This window comes from Haliaeetus leucocephalus, unplaced genomic scaffold (genome assembly GCF_000737465.1).
Source record: "Haliaeetus leucocephalus isolate CR32 unplaced genomic scaffold, Haliaeetus_leucocephalus-4.0 Scaffold696, whole genome shotgun sequence".
NCBI classification, from domain to species: domain Eukaryota; kingdom Metazoa; phylum Chordata; class Aves; order Accipitriformes; family Accipitridae; genus Haliaeetus; species Haliaeetus leucocephalus.
This window is the reverse complement of record NW_010973132.1, coordinates 506,994-524,636: the sequence shown is the minus strand read 5'-3', so window position 1 is coordinate 524,636 and position 17,643 is coordinate 506,994. Positions and strand designations below refer to the sequence as shown.

Below are 17,643 nucleotides of genomic sequence, written 5' to 3'. Positions count from 1 at the left end.
ATGCTTTCTCAAACACCAGGCACCCCATCTAAGCACGCAAACCTTCAGAGAAAAGTTCTTGACAAATATCCTTTCCCAGGCTCTTACCTGTATACCTGCAGCAAGAGACAAAATACTTTCTTGTAATAATCAAGGAAAGGAGCAATATGATCCACAAGGGAAAGGTACTCCACAATCCAAGGAACAGTGAGAATAGAACGTCGATCCCAAATAGATTGTCTCAGAAGCTTCAATACATCCAGAACAGGCAAGGTCTTAATGGACAACAGAAGTTAAAGTAAGTAGCTTGAAGTTATCTTTTGATACTTAAAGAAAAACTATCTATATCTTGACTTTTCTTTCTAGGATTTCATCTTCTGTACAAATAAGAGGTGACTTTCTGGCTACTGAAAACATTTCTTTGCACAAGAGCAAAAGTAAAAACCACACTATGATGGCAACCAGAGGCTGCAATGGGACTTTCAAAAGTAAGGCTATAAGCCTGACTATGTACAAGTAGAGTCAAGGTCTAACCCCTGCCTCCTTGCATTCAGTATGATACACTGCTAGGAGATGGGTGCGAAACTAACAAAAACATTCCTGCTAGCTGGATTTTACACTGTAAATACACATCGCCTTAGCTAGGTCAGAGTTCTGGTATGACAGACCCAGATTAGCAGAAATAAGGGAAGACTGAGTACCTCACCATCAGTGCATTGCTCCCTCTTTCCTAACTTACACAGACCCTTCTTTCCTTTGTTCCCAACCCCAGAATATGCAGTAGGGGCACAGGACAGCATAACATCATCCCAGGAACCACTGGCTCGCTTTCAAAGGGCATAACTATCGTTGTTCCCTCCTTGGATTAGAAAGCTTGCCTGTCAAGCAGAAGGCCACGTTAGATTTCTTAGAAGAGTTTGGTTTCTTACTTGGTTTCTTAACGCTACTGCAGAGTCTTGCAAGTCTCTAGTCGGTTGCTCCACAGTGCGATATGGCAAGAATACAAGAAACCCCAGGAACTTGGCAAGGAGTCGGAGGCTTAAGAGGACCACAGTGAAACGCTTCTTTTCATCCTGAAATTAAAAAAAAGCAAGCTGGGGCAATGCTACCCTAAACTGGCAAAGCAACTACCTACATTAAACTTCCACTCCCTTCATGTAAAAGGACCACATAGCTTCATCACTGCTTTTAATAGAGGTAAGTTTCCAAAATACATATTTATCAAGCATTTTACATTGCTTCTGCCTCCACTGCTTCACTTACAGCAAGAAGAAATTAATTCAAGAGCTTTCTAAAACAAGCAGCTGTTCAATCACATGTTTATATTAACAACTTCAGAGGCAATGAGAGGGCAGAGAGCTGACCTCATGTTGCTTCCTTTATACCATTACTGCTCTGTAAGTCTCCAAGAACCTTTGGCTGCTACTTTGCTAATAGAATATAAGCTGTGACACCTCTGATAGGTATAGATGAGTGAAGAAACATCTGAACAGGTATGAATGGGCATGACTACAAATTTGTTCTAGCTAAAATCCTTCTACATGGAAAAATAACACAGAGCTATTGTAACCGAGTGCAACAGCTGGACTCAGTTATTTCATTGATCTAACACAGGGTACTAATAACCTAAAAAGAGGCTCTCACTTTTCAAACTATTGTGCATCATCTCTTATGACACAGTTCCATGAAGCACCTTGAAGCATGCAAGTAAATGGCAAGGGGCTCAGACATCCATAACCAAGTTGCAGAGTTATGACAGAACCAAACGAAGCAGCTCTTGTCCTGCAAATACAGTGGTGAAAGCTCCAGGCAACTCACAATCAAGACAGTAATTCTTTGGGTACTGGAACAGCTCAGGGAAATTCCTGCCAGATATGTTTGCAAAAAACAAGCTTACCTGTTCATCCATATCTGCTTCCCCATCACTATGCTCATGCTCCACCAGAGTAAGGCTATTCAGTTCGAGTATCTTCAGGCACAAACTATCCACCAGGTGCTGATTGAACTGGTAACTTCAGCAAAAGATGATGATGAGTCAGACTGGGCTGAAAACAGCAGTAAAACCTCAACTAACACAGTGCAAAATTTCAATCTTGTCTCATGAGTTGTATCAAGCATCAGCAGACATCCAATGTAACAGACTGACAGACAAGAAAGCAAGGGACAAGACTAGTACTGGCTGACCCCCTTCTTTTCAACTCTTATTTTGTACTTTCTTGAATACATGCTATTTAGCAGCTCCCACCATAAGGATAATAACACGGATCTGTCGAAGCAGGAAGCTGTAAAATAACTGAACTTAAGATTCAAATCTCCCATAGATCACAACTCCTCCATGCTGTGGATTGTGAGAAACTCATTGAACAAAACCATGAACCTGGCTTCACCCTGTAACTCCTTAGCTTCATGCACTACCACACAAGGAACACTTGGCCAGTCCAGTGCCCTTGCTAGGCAGCACTGCACGCCTTGGCACTGGGAAACAGTGATGGCCTGTAACAAGATATTATGGTTTTATAGAAGGAAAATTGTTACCATATAAGTAAGCCTAAGTCTAGCCTAATGTAGCACACATACACACAAAAACATTCTATGCTCCTGGCAGAACCTGCTTATTATTAACATGTTCAGCATGCATGCGGGCCAAGAACACTAAGTGTGGTATTATGCAGCTGAAAAACATTTCTGATATGCTCTGCCTAGGTTACACCATGCCCCAAGCTCTCTGGACAACTCCCTGCTGCAAGAGCAGCACACTGGTGTTCCCCACTCACCCACACATTTCATCAAGGAAACAGCAACCACAGGCAGCTAACCTTCCTGCGCTGAGGATGAAGTCCCTGAAGAACTGCTGGCACCCTGGGAATGAAGGGGGTGGACAGGGTCCTCTGATGCTCTGAGGAACAACAAATCTTTCCTGCAGCCTCTTCAGACGGCTCAGATTATCAGAACCCAGCATATTAAGGACATCCTGGTCTGGGGTGTCTCCCCAGCTTGCACCACCACCAATAGGACCTTTACACATCTTCAAGAGACAGAAAGAGTAGTGAGGTGGAAAATTTGTAATAAAGCATCATTTCACTTCATCTCTCACCCCACATATTCTCTCTTCCTCACAAGACTTTGTTTTAGAAGTAATCCAAGCATGGTCTTTTCAGGAAGCTCATGTACAGAACATCTCTTTTCCTCATGCCAAAACTTGTTACCCACTTTGGCCATACACAGCCTAGAGATCTTGAGAGCTGGAATTCCAATCCTATACATCTAACTCAGGCACATCTACCAGGGTACATCTGGATGTGTGCAGAGAACACCTATCACTCACATGGTCTTCATAAACCACTCACAGTAGGATCTTTAGCCCAGTCTCCAAGGACTGTGATACTGCACTATGCATTCCCAGACCAGGTTTCCCTGGAGTTTCCAGAGAGTTGAAAAAGTTAAAAAATTAATGCACCCTTCCCTCAAACGTATAGATACTACTCAAGACTCAAAGAATCACAGAATTGCAGAACTGTTTAAGGTTGGAAGGTACCTCCTGGATCATCTAATCCAACCCTCTTGCTCAGTCAGGGTCAGCTACAGCAGGTTGTCCAGGACCATGTCCAATTCGGTTTCAAATGTCTCCACTGGGACTTGACAATGCCTCTGGGCAACCTGTTTCAGTGTTTGACCACCCTCACAGTAAAGAAGTGTCTTCTTGTATTCAGATGGAATTTCCTTTTTCTCAATTTGTGTCCATTGCCTCATGTCTTGCCAGTGAACACTACCAAGAAGAAGAGGGAGCCAGATTCTCCATTTCCTCCCATCAGGTATTTGTACAAAGTGCTAAGATAACGTGAAGCCTTCTCTTCTCCAGGCTTAACAGTCCCAGCTCTCTCAGCTTCTCCTCATACAAAATTGCTCCACTCCCTTAATCATTTTTGTGGTCTTGCACTGGACTTGCTTTAGGAAGTCTGTATCTTTCTTGTACTAGTGAGGCCGAAACTGGACACAGTACTCCAGATGTAACCTAACCAATACTGAGTAAAGGGGAAAGATGACTGCATACTCCTACATCTAAGTCAGGACTGTTTTAATGAGAGATATCATACTAAAAAGCAACATTTAACTATGTGTATCAAGCGAACAATTACTAGGTCCATTTATTCCAAACTGAGCATCCTCCCCTCCCAAAAGAACATCTTGTTACGCTTCCCAACCTTCAAATTATCAGGCCTCAACACAAATCCTCAGTCTAGGTTCTTTTCTACATGCACATTGTTAATACACACAAGATTCTGCAAATCACTTTCTAGCCAGACACATCAGATTCATTGAAGACACCTAGCTATCAGTTTAAATCTTTGGTTACCTTTGCGAAACCCTGCAGTCTTCATTAAGAAGGCACAGATATAAAAGAGAAATACTACCTAGGACTAATTAAATCCTGTTGATGCAACAACGTCCATCTCACCTCCTTCCCACAATCTCCCTGAACACACACATCAGACAGGACACTGATGCAAATTCAGACTGGACACTAGACATTCCAACATTCTGACAGCTCGCAACTTCCCGGCAACGTGTGTGTGGCCTAATACTCAAAGTGAGGTTATGTGTCTGTTTTGCTATACACAAGGAACCCACCAATAAACCAGCCATTTATAGAAAATACAGTGAACATCTATACTCCAATCAGAAGCATCTTTTCTTTCTTCATTCCTTCAGTTACAGTGAAGTCAGATGATGCTTGAAACTGGTGGAAAAAACCCTGTAAACTACAACAGCAATACTGTATCAAAAAGAGGCTGTTGCAGTGTTACACAGAAGAACCAGAGATTCTTTGCAGGTAGTACATTCATGTTGCTAATGAACGTAACTGGGAACCTCTGCATTTGATACATGTCAAAATACATCCTTAAGATTTCTAAAAATTATAACTGTTCTAAAATTAGAAGGTCACAGTAAATAACCACGAAGAATGAATTTTTATAGCTCATGATGTGCTCAGTGTGCCTTATCCCTGATTTACACAGAGTTCATCAGTAATTTATCACTGATTTAAATTTCTGGAAAAGAAAGGAAATTCCCATCCTGAAAACTTGGCTCTCCCAAAAAAGTTTCAGTAGGAAAATCTCAAAGAAACTTGCAAGACACAGTTTGTTTTCTCAGGCTGAGACAGGATCAAATCAGTGTTGATGTGTATCTTCATTAAAAAACCAAGTCATTTACCTGGATAAGCTGTTTCTGAAAGAGCCTGGCAAAATGGCTGTGGTTGCAGGTTGCAGATAGGTGAGCCATCATGGCCCTGTGAAGGCAAACATCACAAAATGCTGACTGGAACTCTGTGGTACAAAAAAAGTGTTCTAACCTCAAACTATACCAAAAGCATAAAATAACTGCTTTTAAGAAAGCAATCTCCGAAGGCCACTGCAAAAAGCAATATCTTTATAACCAGGTATGCCAAGCACTGAGCCCCATCTGCTGACCATGGAAACAAAAACTCTCCCTGAGCACCTGCAGAGCAAATACAGCTCTAGAGATAAGATGACTCTTCCTTTCCTGCAATAATGCTGTTATTTAGGAAGAAAACTAAGTCATTCAGCTCCCACTCTCCTCTTTGCAGAGCAGTGAGTTGAGAGTTCACACATAGGCAAGTAAGAAATCAGCAACAGCAGTACTTCTGATGCCCAAAGAGAAGAAAAATTTCTCAGTTTAAGTCTCAGTCTTGTTTTGCTCCTGTGGTGAAAAGTCACCTTCACATATGTAACTTGAGTATGCTGGCGGATAAAACTAACAGAGAAACCCACAAGGCAACTGCTTTCAAAACCATAGTAGTTTCTTTATATATACTCTATTTTGATAAAGCAATAAATGAATAAAACAGCTTCCTTTCCATAGAAAGAGCCACAGTTGTCTTGTTTTCAGAGCCAATACACTAGAACCCCCTGAAATAATTAGAAGAGCTAAGAGCTTTTGAACATCTAACACACTTCTCCATGCTTAAGAGGAGTGGGGCATTGAAAACATGAAGTGCACACACAAGTGTATACAAAGACAATGTTCAGACCTCAACATACTGGTCATGAGAGTGGCTCTTTCTGTGATTATGAACAGGGAAAGAGCTACACCAAGACTGATTAAATTAGGCCCTTGCCACTTCCAGCTTGTTTCTTTAAGACAACAGTTGATACTTTTAAATATAGAAGCAAGTTTACATGGACAGTACCTTCCAAGAAGCACAGCTCCCTACAGGTTAGCACAGAAAACCATTAGGGAGAACAGGGAACTTAGAATGCCGAGTCTAGTACGCTGCACCAGCAATTCAGCTACATTAAAGAGCTAGCTGAAGTTGCATAAGACTCCTACCTGATCTTGTTGCCCAGAACTCTTTCAAAGTCCCAGCCAGTTTTTTCATGGTTATCCTCCCATTCACGCAGTAGTTCATAAAATATATCCCTGCGAATCAAGATATTTAAAGGTATGAATTCCCATTCTTCAAAATTTGAAGTAACAATAACTGAATATTCAATCGCTCCTAAGTTCCCCAGCAAGAATCTACCTCAGATTAAATAACTCAAGCCTCTAAGCATTCAGATACCTTTGCAAAACTCATTAATGTTAGCGGTACTTCAGCGAGTTTCCATTTTCCATGTCTTTGACAGCAAGTGCTTAAGCTTGTTATGCCCAAGCTCTGACGGAATGACCAAAACACCCATTACCAGACATACTGAAGACTGAGAGGCAGGAAAGAATAAGCCACATGAAATAATACCTATGAGGAGAGAAAAAAGGACCAAGACAACTTGCCATTCTCCCCTCACCCTGTTGCTGCAAGCATGGAGGGAGGTGGCAGGAAGAATAAAAGCATACCAGATTTATATGCAGAAGCAATCCAGTAGGGTGACACACTGTACTGGGATTTACCAGAAGTCTCAATAACTCCTGAAGAATTAGGCTGTTCTTCTCTAAAGACATTAAGCATTTAGCTCCTGTGGTCAATATGGACAAAGACTTTTTTTTTTTTTTTTTTTTTTTTTTTAAATTAGAGTGAAAATCTCAAGATTTTTCTACAGCATGTAGCATACATGACACATTCTTAATATCCGTTGTTCACAATCATGGAAAGATTATACCTTGTGAGCCATACAGTAACAGTAGAAGAAACTTACCTTTGTTTCTTAAATATGTGAAATGCTCTGTCACTGGGAAAGTTAGAGCGATTGTCAGTTTCTGGCTGGAAAGAAACAGACTGTACAGAGCATGGCAGCAGGAGAGACACCTGTTAAAAACATAAAAGCAGCCATTAGACTAATGTAAGTCCCTAATTTACCCAACAGTCCGAGACCTACAAAAAGCAAGGAAAAGACACGATGAGGAAACCAAGTATCACTAGTTGACTTGTTCAGACACTAGCTATTTCCCAATTGCTAACTGCTAGAAAACACCAACAGTTTTACAACCTACATTACACTACAGAGGCAGAATCACTCAACATTATGAGTGGAAGCATCTCATCTAAGAAATCTCTGCAGAACAGGTTGCAATCAGTATTGATACACTGAGGAAAGCATGATCTGCAAACAGCTGAAGTGTACCTTTAATATAGGGCTCCAGAGAATGCAGGACAGTGGCTGGCAATTCCTGTATTATTCTTCTTTCTCCTAATCGAAAAGCCTATCCCTTCAAGTAACAAGAGACCTTTATTTACAGCTTTAACTAAAAAGCTCAGCTATTGACAGCCCCTAGTCTCAGAAAGTACCTTGTACTTTCTTTGCTATGATTAATTTCCATTTTTAAAGGATGGATGAAACAAGATATAAAATACATTAAGGAAGGCATTCCTACCATCCAGCTTTAGCTCCCTAACCCAGATGATTAGATCAGGAAACCAGTTTTCACAAGCTGCATTGTCTCCTCTGAAGCTGCATTTGCCTAAAAGGAGTCTGTAGCTATGAGACAAATCCACTTCTTCCAAACTACATTCTGAGATTACATCTAACCAATCATTCTTCTGGGATCCATGTTTATTAGATGAGAATCTCAAAAGCAAAACTTGTCCCTGTCAAAGTTGCTCGCTGAGGTCAGGGCCTGGAGCACAACGCAAGGCTAGCCAGCAGCGGTGATTTGCAGCTAACAATCACTGGACCTAGCAATTCACTCACCCACTGACAAGAAAAAAAAGTAGCTTTTAAACACTTGCCAAAGATGACATGACAAGATACTCAAAGCAGAAGGAATGAGATTTAACATCAAAGCCATCGCAAATAAAAGAGCAACAACACAAAGGTTTGAAGCAACATCAGTTGAGGTCTGCCAATTTTTACCTTGGCTGTGCTGCTTTCATAAGCCTGCCTGAGCCTCTCGTGCAAGGTGGGAGAAAAAGATGCAATCCGTTCATTTTCAGCCAAAAGCTTCAGCATCCCCTTTTCTAAATGGGAAATAATTCTGCCAAGACAACATGGATAAAACCCAGACAGACAGACATAAACAACACATGATCAGACCTAAAGAAATGCTTATGCTCATTTTTTATGAGCCTAACAAGTAGAGTTCTAAGCCCCAGACAGCCAGTGTGAAATACTACTGGCATCTGTAGGGCCATTTTTTATTGCTCCCATCTCATGACTTTCCCATTCTTGCATAATCACACTGAAGTTCAGTAGACAGATCAGTGCAAGGAAAACTCACAGACATCCCAATCTAGGTCAAGTTCTATGTTTTAAGGGAAAATTAACAACTCCGTGCCTGTAAGTGGTAAAGCTCTAAAATCCAAGCACACTTGCTTAATCTCACACACATCTGCAGACACAAGCAGAGGAAAAAAAATACTAAACTCACTCATACTGATAATCCAAGACTTGAACAGCAAAATAAACACAATTGTGCACACTTCGGAAATGCTGTCTCCCTGATGCATCTAAGGGAAAAAAAGAAACATGAGACAACAGCACCTATCACCACTTATAAACTAAAAGACCAACAATTAGCTCTCAAGGAAAGTAGGAACTGCCATATCCAAAAACATTGTTCCAGACTAGTATCCAGTTTCCAGAAGTTCCCATTCCCTGCCACCTGAATGGACAAATCCTCCCATCCCTATCCTTCCTATACTAAAGGCAACTGAATTGTTTAATGCTGTATGGGAAAGAAAAGATTCCTTCTCAACATTCTGGTCAACAGTAAGCAGATCCAGGACAAAAAGTAGACCAACTGCAACCAGTCATCAGCTGCTGTTGTAGCTGGAGACTTTGTGTTCCTAATCTCAGCCCTAAGAATCTGAGAGTGGCAAAACAGAGGTCAATCAAATTGGGGCATCTAGAGGGGGTGTATGTGTCTCATCTTAAAGCCACTCTTTTGTTTTTTATATCCATATCAAGGTACTAATTGCATCAAGCTTAAGTCTGAATTTGCCAAAAGACAAACGGAACAATTATGGATCTATATGGATGGATCCTGTGCACTCATAACCCAAGCTTAAATTTAAGAAACACATCGCAGATCAACAGCACTTTTGAGTTGCAAGGACCAATGGAGGAGAGACTTTACCAAATCCATCCTTCTCTCTGAAAGTCAGTGTTAGCAAGTAGCTCCAGCAAATCTCACACAATAGCAGACAACTAGATTCAAACAGTATCTAGCAACCCCACTCTATCATATCACAGAAGCAGTTCCCATACATGCATGATTTTTGTCAGCAAAATGTCAGATGAGTCCCACAGTAGTAATAAGGTGCTTTTTGGAATTTAAGACTAACTGCTCAAGCTAAAGGCAACTACTCTATATCACATTATCATTCTGTGGAAGTAACATTCTTTCCCCTCAATACCATTGCTTACCTTTACTTCTTTCATTGACTTCAAGGTCACTATCGCCATCTTCTGCAGTAGAAGTGCCTTTAGATGTCAATAGCTGCAGAACAAAAAAGAGCTCCAGAAAAATATTTGGTACCAGGTTTTCTGGAAGAGAGGAAGTGAGATACTAAGGGTGGATATTCAGTATTGATCTGCCTTTAATAAACGAAGGTAAAAAGATAGATGCCTTTTCTATGGCACAGTCAGCGAAGAACTCCCTCCCCACACACAGCCACAATGTAAATCAGTATGTGAAAGATGTGTTACGGAAGGGTCTGGTTTCAGATAGGGCCATACAACTTCACCCTACCACAGCTCAGAGTAGTGCATCAGGTTCACCTCCTTCCCAACTTTTACCTGGTATCCATTTATTCTAATAACTGTGTTGACATTTGGAAAAATAAACTAAGCCATTTGTTTATACACTGTAACTGTCCCACAACTTGCACTTCCCCCTCACAACACACATGCAAGTTCAAAGCTCAAAGAAGGGTCAGTCTCACATCTTCTGGGTCTTCACCTGCTATACACGATGAATAGAGCTGCGCCAGACACTCCAACTGTTTCTTGCAGGAAACCTTAGTAGGATTTGCACAGGTCACCAGATGGCTTTCAGCAGGAAGGCTAGCACTGCGAGTGTAGCTAGGCTTAGTAGGAGTACCAGGATCAAGAGATATCCCTGCAGGAGAAGACGCCTGGTGCAGCAATTTGCATCTGAAATTCAAGAGCAGCAACATACCATGTGACTGAAGATGAAACACAGCAGCCACGTGGCCAGAAAAGGTCTTTCTCTTGCAGTCTAGCATGAAGGAATTCCTGCAATAACCATGTCATTTACAGTATGTAAAGCTGCTTTTAGCATGATAGTAATTTAACTCATCTTTCCCTTGTTGAGAAAGGATCTTGGGGCTAACAATCAAAAGACTAAAAAGAATCATATTCAAATTCAAACTCTGCTAAAATAGTGTGGCACTTTGACCAAATTATCTAACTAACCTGTGTTATTGCTTTTCATCTAAACTGGTATTTGTTAAGGACATGGAATCTGTTAGAGACCTGGTCCTAAAAAAAATTTTTGCATGTACAATTTCTGACAGCTAGACACTTTACAAAATCTATGAAAATAAGGTTCACATCCATACCTTCAGATATATTTGTAAGTTAACAATACCCTGAGAAGATCTAATACCACTAAGTGGAAAGGCAATGCAACAACAGATGAAATCCAGTACTGGCAAGTTAAATGACAGAAGGAACAAACTACTTTAATTGCTGGAGTCTAAATCAAAAATGATCACTCAGTTAAATACACAGATATTGTAAAAAAATATACCTACAGAGGTCATCCGAAATGCAGCAGCAGAGTGGCATACGTAAGACACATGAGAAGCAGAAAAAAAGCCAGTAACAGCAATATCAAATGATTGTTAAAGATCCCAATGGAACGTCCACACTTGGAACAACACACCACCTCTTACCACATTGTCTCAAAAGTAAAATCTTTAAAAGTCACTTTAAAGGCCGTAGGGAAGATGGAAACATTTTTAACTGCAGCAAAGAACTTTTTCTATTGGCCTACTTCTAGTGGAACTGCTGCGATGAAGAACAAGTTAGTCCCAAAACGGGAGTAGAAAGGTTATTTAATAACATCTCCCTTACAATGAACATAAGCACCTGACTGACAGAAGCGAAGAAAATTACTTATTAAGCACTTTGTAAACCCACCAAGGTAAGATTCCAATAACATAGTTAGACAACTCTGCTTCACTGCTGCCTCAGTGTCGTCATCTACCTCAGCATGAATTTCACCTTTTGCCCTTGCTCAAAGTGACCCAGTTGGCGGGAGGCTGTGTTAATGTTGTACCTCACCTCTCCACCACTACTGAGGACACACCACCAGCTTCCAGCTCTCAAGCATGATGGGGTCAGATGAGATCACCTCAAGGGCAAGCTCCAGCCCACATACTGCTATTTCACCTACTTTAGTTTATATGGATTAGTGGGACATTTCAGGTGGAATTCACACTAGGATAGGTGCTTCATTGAAGTGCAGAGGCAGGTCTGAATCCTAAGCAGTTCTGTTACAGGTCTGGTACAAAGAGTAACATAAGGGACTCTCTACTGTGTTTGTCCAGCCAGTTCTGGTCCCGTTGAAGTGAACTGCAAGGCTTAGCAGGAAAAGAATTCCACTCACACATCCTGAAGAGTTTCCCCAAGAACAAAATCTACAAAGAACAGCAACAGTTCTGTCAGCAATTACAAACAATAGTTTCTCTACTGCTGTGCTTTGCTTTTTTTCTGAAGTATCAATCCTCACAGACTAACGGTGATACCATTTTACAGAGGATGAAAGTCACACAGTAACTGAACAGCGGAGACAAAATTAGAAGCTAGAAATCACCTCATCTCCCAGCACACATAATTTTCAATAAACAACTGCAGCAGTAACTTTTAAAACAGAATCTGACACTACCCACGTCCTGTCTTCTCTGACTGCAAGCCTGTGTTAGTCTGCCTACCTTGCAAAATCATTAATACTTTCCCCACATTTGCATCACTAACACATTTTCTTCAAACCAGACTATGCCTTCCATCACAGGTGCAATCTTCAAACACAGCCTAATTACACCAGCTCAAACCCACTCACTTCGCCTGTGCAGTCTAAGGAAAGCTGCACAGGAGATAGCCACGCGTGCAAGTCCACGAAGAGGCAATCTTATGAAAGCAGTGAGGACTGACTAAACTTCTGAAGATAAAGTAAGGGTCATTGTTTCAGAAACAGCACACCTCTAAAATGACAAACATGGGCTAGCTGCATTAATATTCTAGTCTGATACCGGAGTCACACTTGGTTTTAGGCAAATTATAGTTTAAGGTCACCAATATCTGTTTTGGATATTCCTCTGATCATTTGCACTCTGATATTGGCACCACCTTAAGACAAGAGAATTAAGAATCAATACAAGCCTATCACCACTCTGCTCAGACTGTACCGTTCTTTCTTCAGCATCTCCCTCTCCTCTTGAAGGCTGTTGCTTATTGCTGATGTAAGGTTTCCTTCCTGGACAGTGGTAAAGGCCTCAAGGCTCGACGTGGATGAAAACCGAGCAGCTGGAGACTGGCTGACAGGTGTAGAAGTGAAGCACATCTTTGGTTTTGAGAGGGGGCGCTCAGCACTTACAGGAGTTGGGTTGATTCGCCTTGATGGTTTGCTTTTGCTGAAAAAGTGAGAAGCGATTCCACTGAAATCAAGCTAAACAACAAAAATAATTAGGTCTCAAGACAGATATGCACGCAACTCTTCCAGAAGAACCTAATGCTAAAATAAAACGGATACCAAGTCAGGATATTGAATTTCTAAACTGTACGTATAGTTGCTGACTTTATTCTGGTCACTGAATAAAAAGTCGTGGAGCTACAGACTGCTAAAAACAGCCTGCTGATCCATACTGCAAAATTAATTATCAATCATCAAGCCACAGAACAGATAACACAGTGCCACACAACTCTTCCAAACATTTCTAATTTGAGAGGACAGGATATGCCTCATTTTAGTAAGAAACTAATTCACTGGCAGTTTATAACACAACCACGGAAAAAAAAAAAACCCAAACCAAAAACAATCAAGCTGCCATTGTCTATCACTAAGTCCAGGCTCCCAAGTTATCATAGGCCCTTTAAGTTTAGGGAAACCCAACCCTCCTGCATAAACTACCTAGATTTGTCCTTCAGGAAGAGGCTCTGTAACACAGTAAGAGACATACCGGAAATGAGATACAGGAACATAAAGCATTACAATTCTCAAGGAAATGCTGGTTGCTACATATTAATTGCTATGATGTTCTCAAAATCGCTATAGTGTTGGCTTCCAAACACTCCCTGACCTCTTTCCTAGTTGGGCATAGTGCAACCGAGGAAGAGAGACCTACTGTCTATGCTGGAAACACACCCTATCTCCCTTGGCCAAAGCACCATCTAGCGCATCATCTAGACCCAGCACCTGGATCTGCTGTACAGACCCACAGACTCATCACTTTTCAGCTGGAATTTTGCATGTCCAACTAGAAAGTCCCACTTTCAGAGACCAGTGCCTGATATATGGAGCAAACAGGCTGACATGAAAACCTTATGTTTGGTAATGAGGATTTTAAAGAGTAAAATCTCAAAGAGAAAGAGAAAAGGACTGAGGCAACCACAACAAACAGCTGCCCAGAAGCTAAGCCGAAGTCACCAGGGAGACCAGGGCTTGCTGCAGACCAAAGACAATACAGGCATCAGCTAGCTATTTTGTCCATGATCACATGGCACAAACGAAGCTGCACGCTAACATCTGTTACCAGAAGCCACAGAACATCAATCCAAATGTGATTGGACTGGAGTAAAAAATCCTTTTTACTAGCATCAGTAAAGCTGAAGAGCCTTCCAGGACCGCTCTTCATTAGCAATTGCTATTGTGTTAAATGAGAAATGTGAAGAGCCAAGATAATGCTGACTTGTTAGAACATGCAAGGACAAAGATGTGCTCAGCTTTGTATCAGCTGGTCTGTGCACCGGTAAGCTGCAGGCAGCATCACAAGCGAGAGGCTGAAGAGGCATCTTGGGTGAGTTCACAGATAGAAACCTGACTACCCATTGAAGCAATATTCCCCTACATGGCAACCATGACAAAGCAGTTCTGACCAAGAAGCCCAGAAGCCAGCCCCCGGGTATTGTTTATTACAGCATCTTCTGTATGTGGACACACACAACAGGATGAGCTAGTCAAGGAACAGTGACCTGCAGCACAATCCGAATGAGACAGTGAGGCAGACTTGCTCTTACTTTGTCCAGCCAGAGGCAGCACCCATTGGTGGAAACTCCTCCAAGTTGTTAAGATTTAGCTGGCTGGGTGGGGATCTGGCAGAAACAAGAGATGCTTCACTCCGCTTCCTTCTTCCTCCACTCCATGATACACTGTCATTCTTTCCGTCTTCCTCTTCAGCAAGGGAACGCCCCAGATCCCGAGCTACCTGCCGGCCAGAGGCACTGACTGAGCTGCTGCCTTTCCTTCGGCCTCGTCTTGCTGGCAGGGCTTCAGGTGTGGCTGTGAGGAAGCTCCCCAAGCTGGCCTTCTGAGATGACCGCTTCTCACCATGGTTAAACACAGGGCTGTACCCAAAGCTCGGGCTGCTACTGGAGACCATGCTAGGGAAGTCACTGCAAGAGCTAGACAGGTTTGACCCAGAAAAGGAAGAGGAGCTGCTGGATGCTGCAGCAGGAGAGAAACTGGTATCTGTGGTGCAGGTGGTCACCGAAGTCCTTTGGGAGAAGAGCTGCACTCGGCTGCTGGTTGCATGGCCTGCCCTCCTTTCTGGTCCTGTCCTTTGGCTCCCGTGGGCCTTGGAACTAGGAGTTTTAGCAGGAGTAGAGGGTCCATTAGTCAGGATCTGGCTGGTCTGCTCCCTTAAAAAATTTAGCAGAAAAGGCACAAAGTCTTTCTGAAGCAAACTAAGAGATACCAGCTTGTCATGGATGTGGTTCTCCTACAAGGAAAGAGGACAAAGCATTAATATAAAGGTGCTACCCGATTCTTTCTTTCCATGTGCCCAGACTCATTTAACTAGTAACTGTGGGATCGCAATACACAATAAAAAGCAACATGACTTGTCAAAGCAGGTCACTGAAATTCAAGCGACCTCAGCACCGGTCATGGATCTAAAACTCAGCCTCCACACAAGCCATTTTGGCAGAAGTTTTCAGATGGAGTCATTCACTTTGGTCTCCGATTGGGAAACAGTGGAATTGTTCCATGGAAAGAGCAGTACTACTTACTGAACCTACGGCCAGGGAGAACTTGGAGCAACTGGCACCCCTAAGTCTGACATTTCAAAGAGACAGATACTGAAGCAGCTAATTCTAACAGAAAAATCTAAAACCTGCAACTTCTCCATCCCCTGTTTGTCTATGAATGCCACCTGCTTCCACAGAGGGGTGCTGTAACAACAACTGTTAAGGCACTTTGAGTCCTGAAGTGCCAAGTACAAGACCACAGCTGCCCTTCCATTTCCATTAAATAATTTTGCTCCCTTGAGACCTCACAGAGGTCTAAACAGAGACTGTGCAACTTTAAGGTACATGAAGTTTATACTTAAGAAACTTAAACCACAAAAAAAACCCCTACTACAGACTCAACACCTTTAAAATCTAAACAGGCAGGGGTGATCTTACAAGGGTAGACCTAGACAAAAAAAGACTTCATGTTACAGGCATAGTTCAAAGTTTCATACATTGGGTAAAATTTCTTTTGTTCCTAACACTGCACCAGGTTTCTGTTTCCTCTCAATGGGATTCAGCAACAATTGGAACAACAGAAGCAGCTTTTACAGGCAGCAACTTATTCCTTACTAATATTAAAACACAGCACACATATTCCTCTTAATTTATATTCACACCTCCACTAGATGAAAAGTCAAGAGAGCAAGCGCTATTTCTGAAGGACTTTTTTGTATGAAAGGAGGCAGTGAAAGCATGGCCATGAGTGGAGTCCTACAATCCTCAATACCTATGCTGAAATTCATATTCAAAAGTGTGAGACCAGTTCAGCTTCCTGGAGAAGCATAAGACTCCAACACAGCCTCAATAACAAGCCAAGCAGCCAAGGCTCACTGCTTTAGCACTCTAACACTCGGTGAAAAAACACAGGTCAGAACACAAATGCCACAAGGCATCAAGATGACCCAACTTCTCACCAGCTCCAGTCCGAAACTGCCACGAAAGCCAGAGCAACACCATTTCCTCAGGTGCCCCCCTGGGTTTAGCGCAGAGGCACAAAGATAAGTACAGTCCGTGCTACGCACAAGGTCAGGTAGTTTCTCCTGCTTTTCAGAGCACAACCTGCTTTCACCCATCTTTCTCTCTGCAACTTAACAGAGGTTCGGTTCCTCCACAGACGGGTAACAGCAACCTGTCAGCAGGTGCCAGCCTCCCACTTGCTTTCCCATGCTGAAGCAACTGAGCTGCTCCCAGCAGCGAAAGGCAGTTGTAAATTCCCTTGCAAGGGCAAACTTTTCAGCCTCCACACCCCTCACTCACACCGTGCTGGCTGAGCTGCCAGCGCCTCAAACTTCATAACCTCCGCAGGTCTGCTTCTGCAAGGCACAGCTTAGGAAATACCAGACAACATAAAACGTTGGTCCCTTCTTCACGCACAAGTTTAGGATGACAGCGATACTTGACTAACTCATGTGGGTGACAGCAGCGAGTTTTGATTTTAATTAATACTAGGTAACGTGCTCTGAAGGGCTCAGGCAGAAAATGCCTTAAAGGCAACTCGCTTCTCTACGTTAAGAGTGAAATACAAGCACTCGTAGTCCATCTGTGGTTACAAGCGCTTTTATTACCACAGGAACCCAAATCCGCCAGCCATATCCCCTTACAAAACTCGGCCTACTCAAACCCAGCAAGAATCCTCTCCCAGCCCTGAAAGATCCTCCTCAACGCCCAGGCGGGACGGGCGGACCGGTCGGGAGACGCAGCGGCGCTTGCCCAGAGCCACGCACCGAGCCCTCGGGACGGAGCCGCGCCTCGGAGCGCCGGGCCCAAGGCTCGGGCGCGGGGCGGCCTCGCGGGCGGGCTGCGCCGGCCGCCCACAGCTTCGTCCGTCTCTCACCGCTACTTTCGCCGCCAAAGGCGCGGGGAGCGTCGCGCCCTCGTGTCACGGCCTTTCCTCAGGGCGCCAGCTGCCCGCCCTCCCTCCCTCCCTCCGGTCTACCGCTCGCACCCGACAGCCAAGGGACCGAGGCACCGCCATCGCGCCGCGCTTCCCGCGCGGCGACCGCAGGGCCCCCGA

At 43.0% G+C, this 17,643-nt stretch overlaps 1 protein-coding gene across 1 annotated transcript in view; it reads right to left on the bottom strand.

The window, feature by feature from the left end:
* Positions 1 to 15,745, bottom strand: part of CDAN1 (codanin 1) — a 30,549-nt gene extending 14,804 nt beyond the window's left edge. Inside the window, exons 1-14 of the mRNA XM_010580189.1 lie at positions 15,731 to 15,745; positions 14,637 to 15,337; positions 12,809 to 13,033; positions 10,336 to 10,529; positions 9,801 to 9,920; positions 8,803 to 8,881; positions 8,289 to 8,409; positions 7,134 to 7,243; positions 6,331 to 6,420; positions 5,194 to 5,269; positions 2,796 to 3,004; positions 1,877 to 1,991; positions 909 to 1,052; positions 88 to 254 (exon numbers count right to left, since the gene is read on the bottom strand). Of these exons, the coding sequence (XP_010578491.1) occupies positions 88 to 254; positions 909 to 1,052; positions 1,877 to 1,991; positions 2,796 to 3,004; positions 5,194 to 5,269; positions 6,331 to 6,420; positions 7,134 to 7,243; positions 8,289 to 8,409; positions 8,803 to 8,881; positions 9,801 to 9,920; positions 10,336 to 10,529; positions 12,809 to 13,033; positions 14,637 to 15,337; positions 15,731 to 15,745 (2,366 nt within the window). The remainder of the gene's footprint in view (positions 1 to 87; positions 255 to 908; positions 1,053 to 1,876; positions 1,992 to 2,795; positions 3,005 to 5,193; positions 5,270 to 6,330; positions 6,421 to 7,133; positions 7,244 to 8,288; positions 8,410 to 8,802; positions 8,882 to 9,800; positions 9,921 to 10,335; positions 10,530 to 12,808; positions 13,034 to 14,636; positions 15,338 to 15,730) is intronic.
* Between the last annotated feature and the right edge of the window lie 1,898 nt (positions 15,746 to 17,643).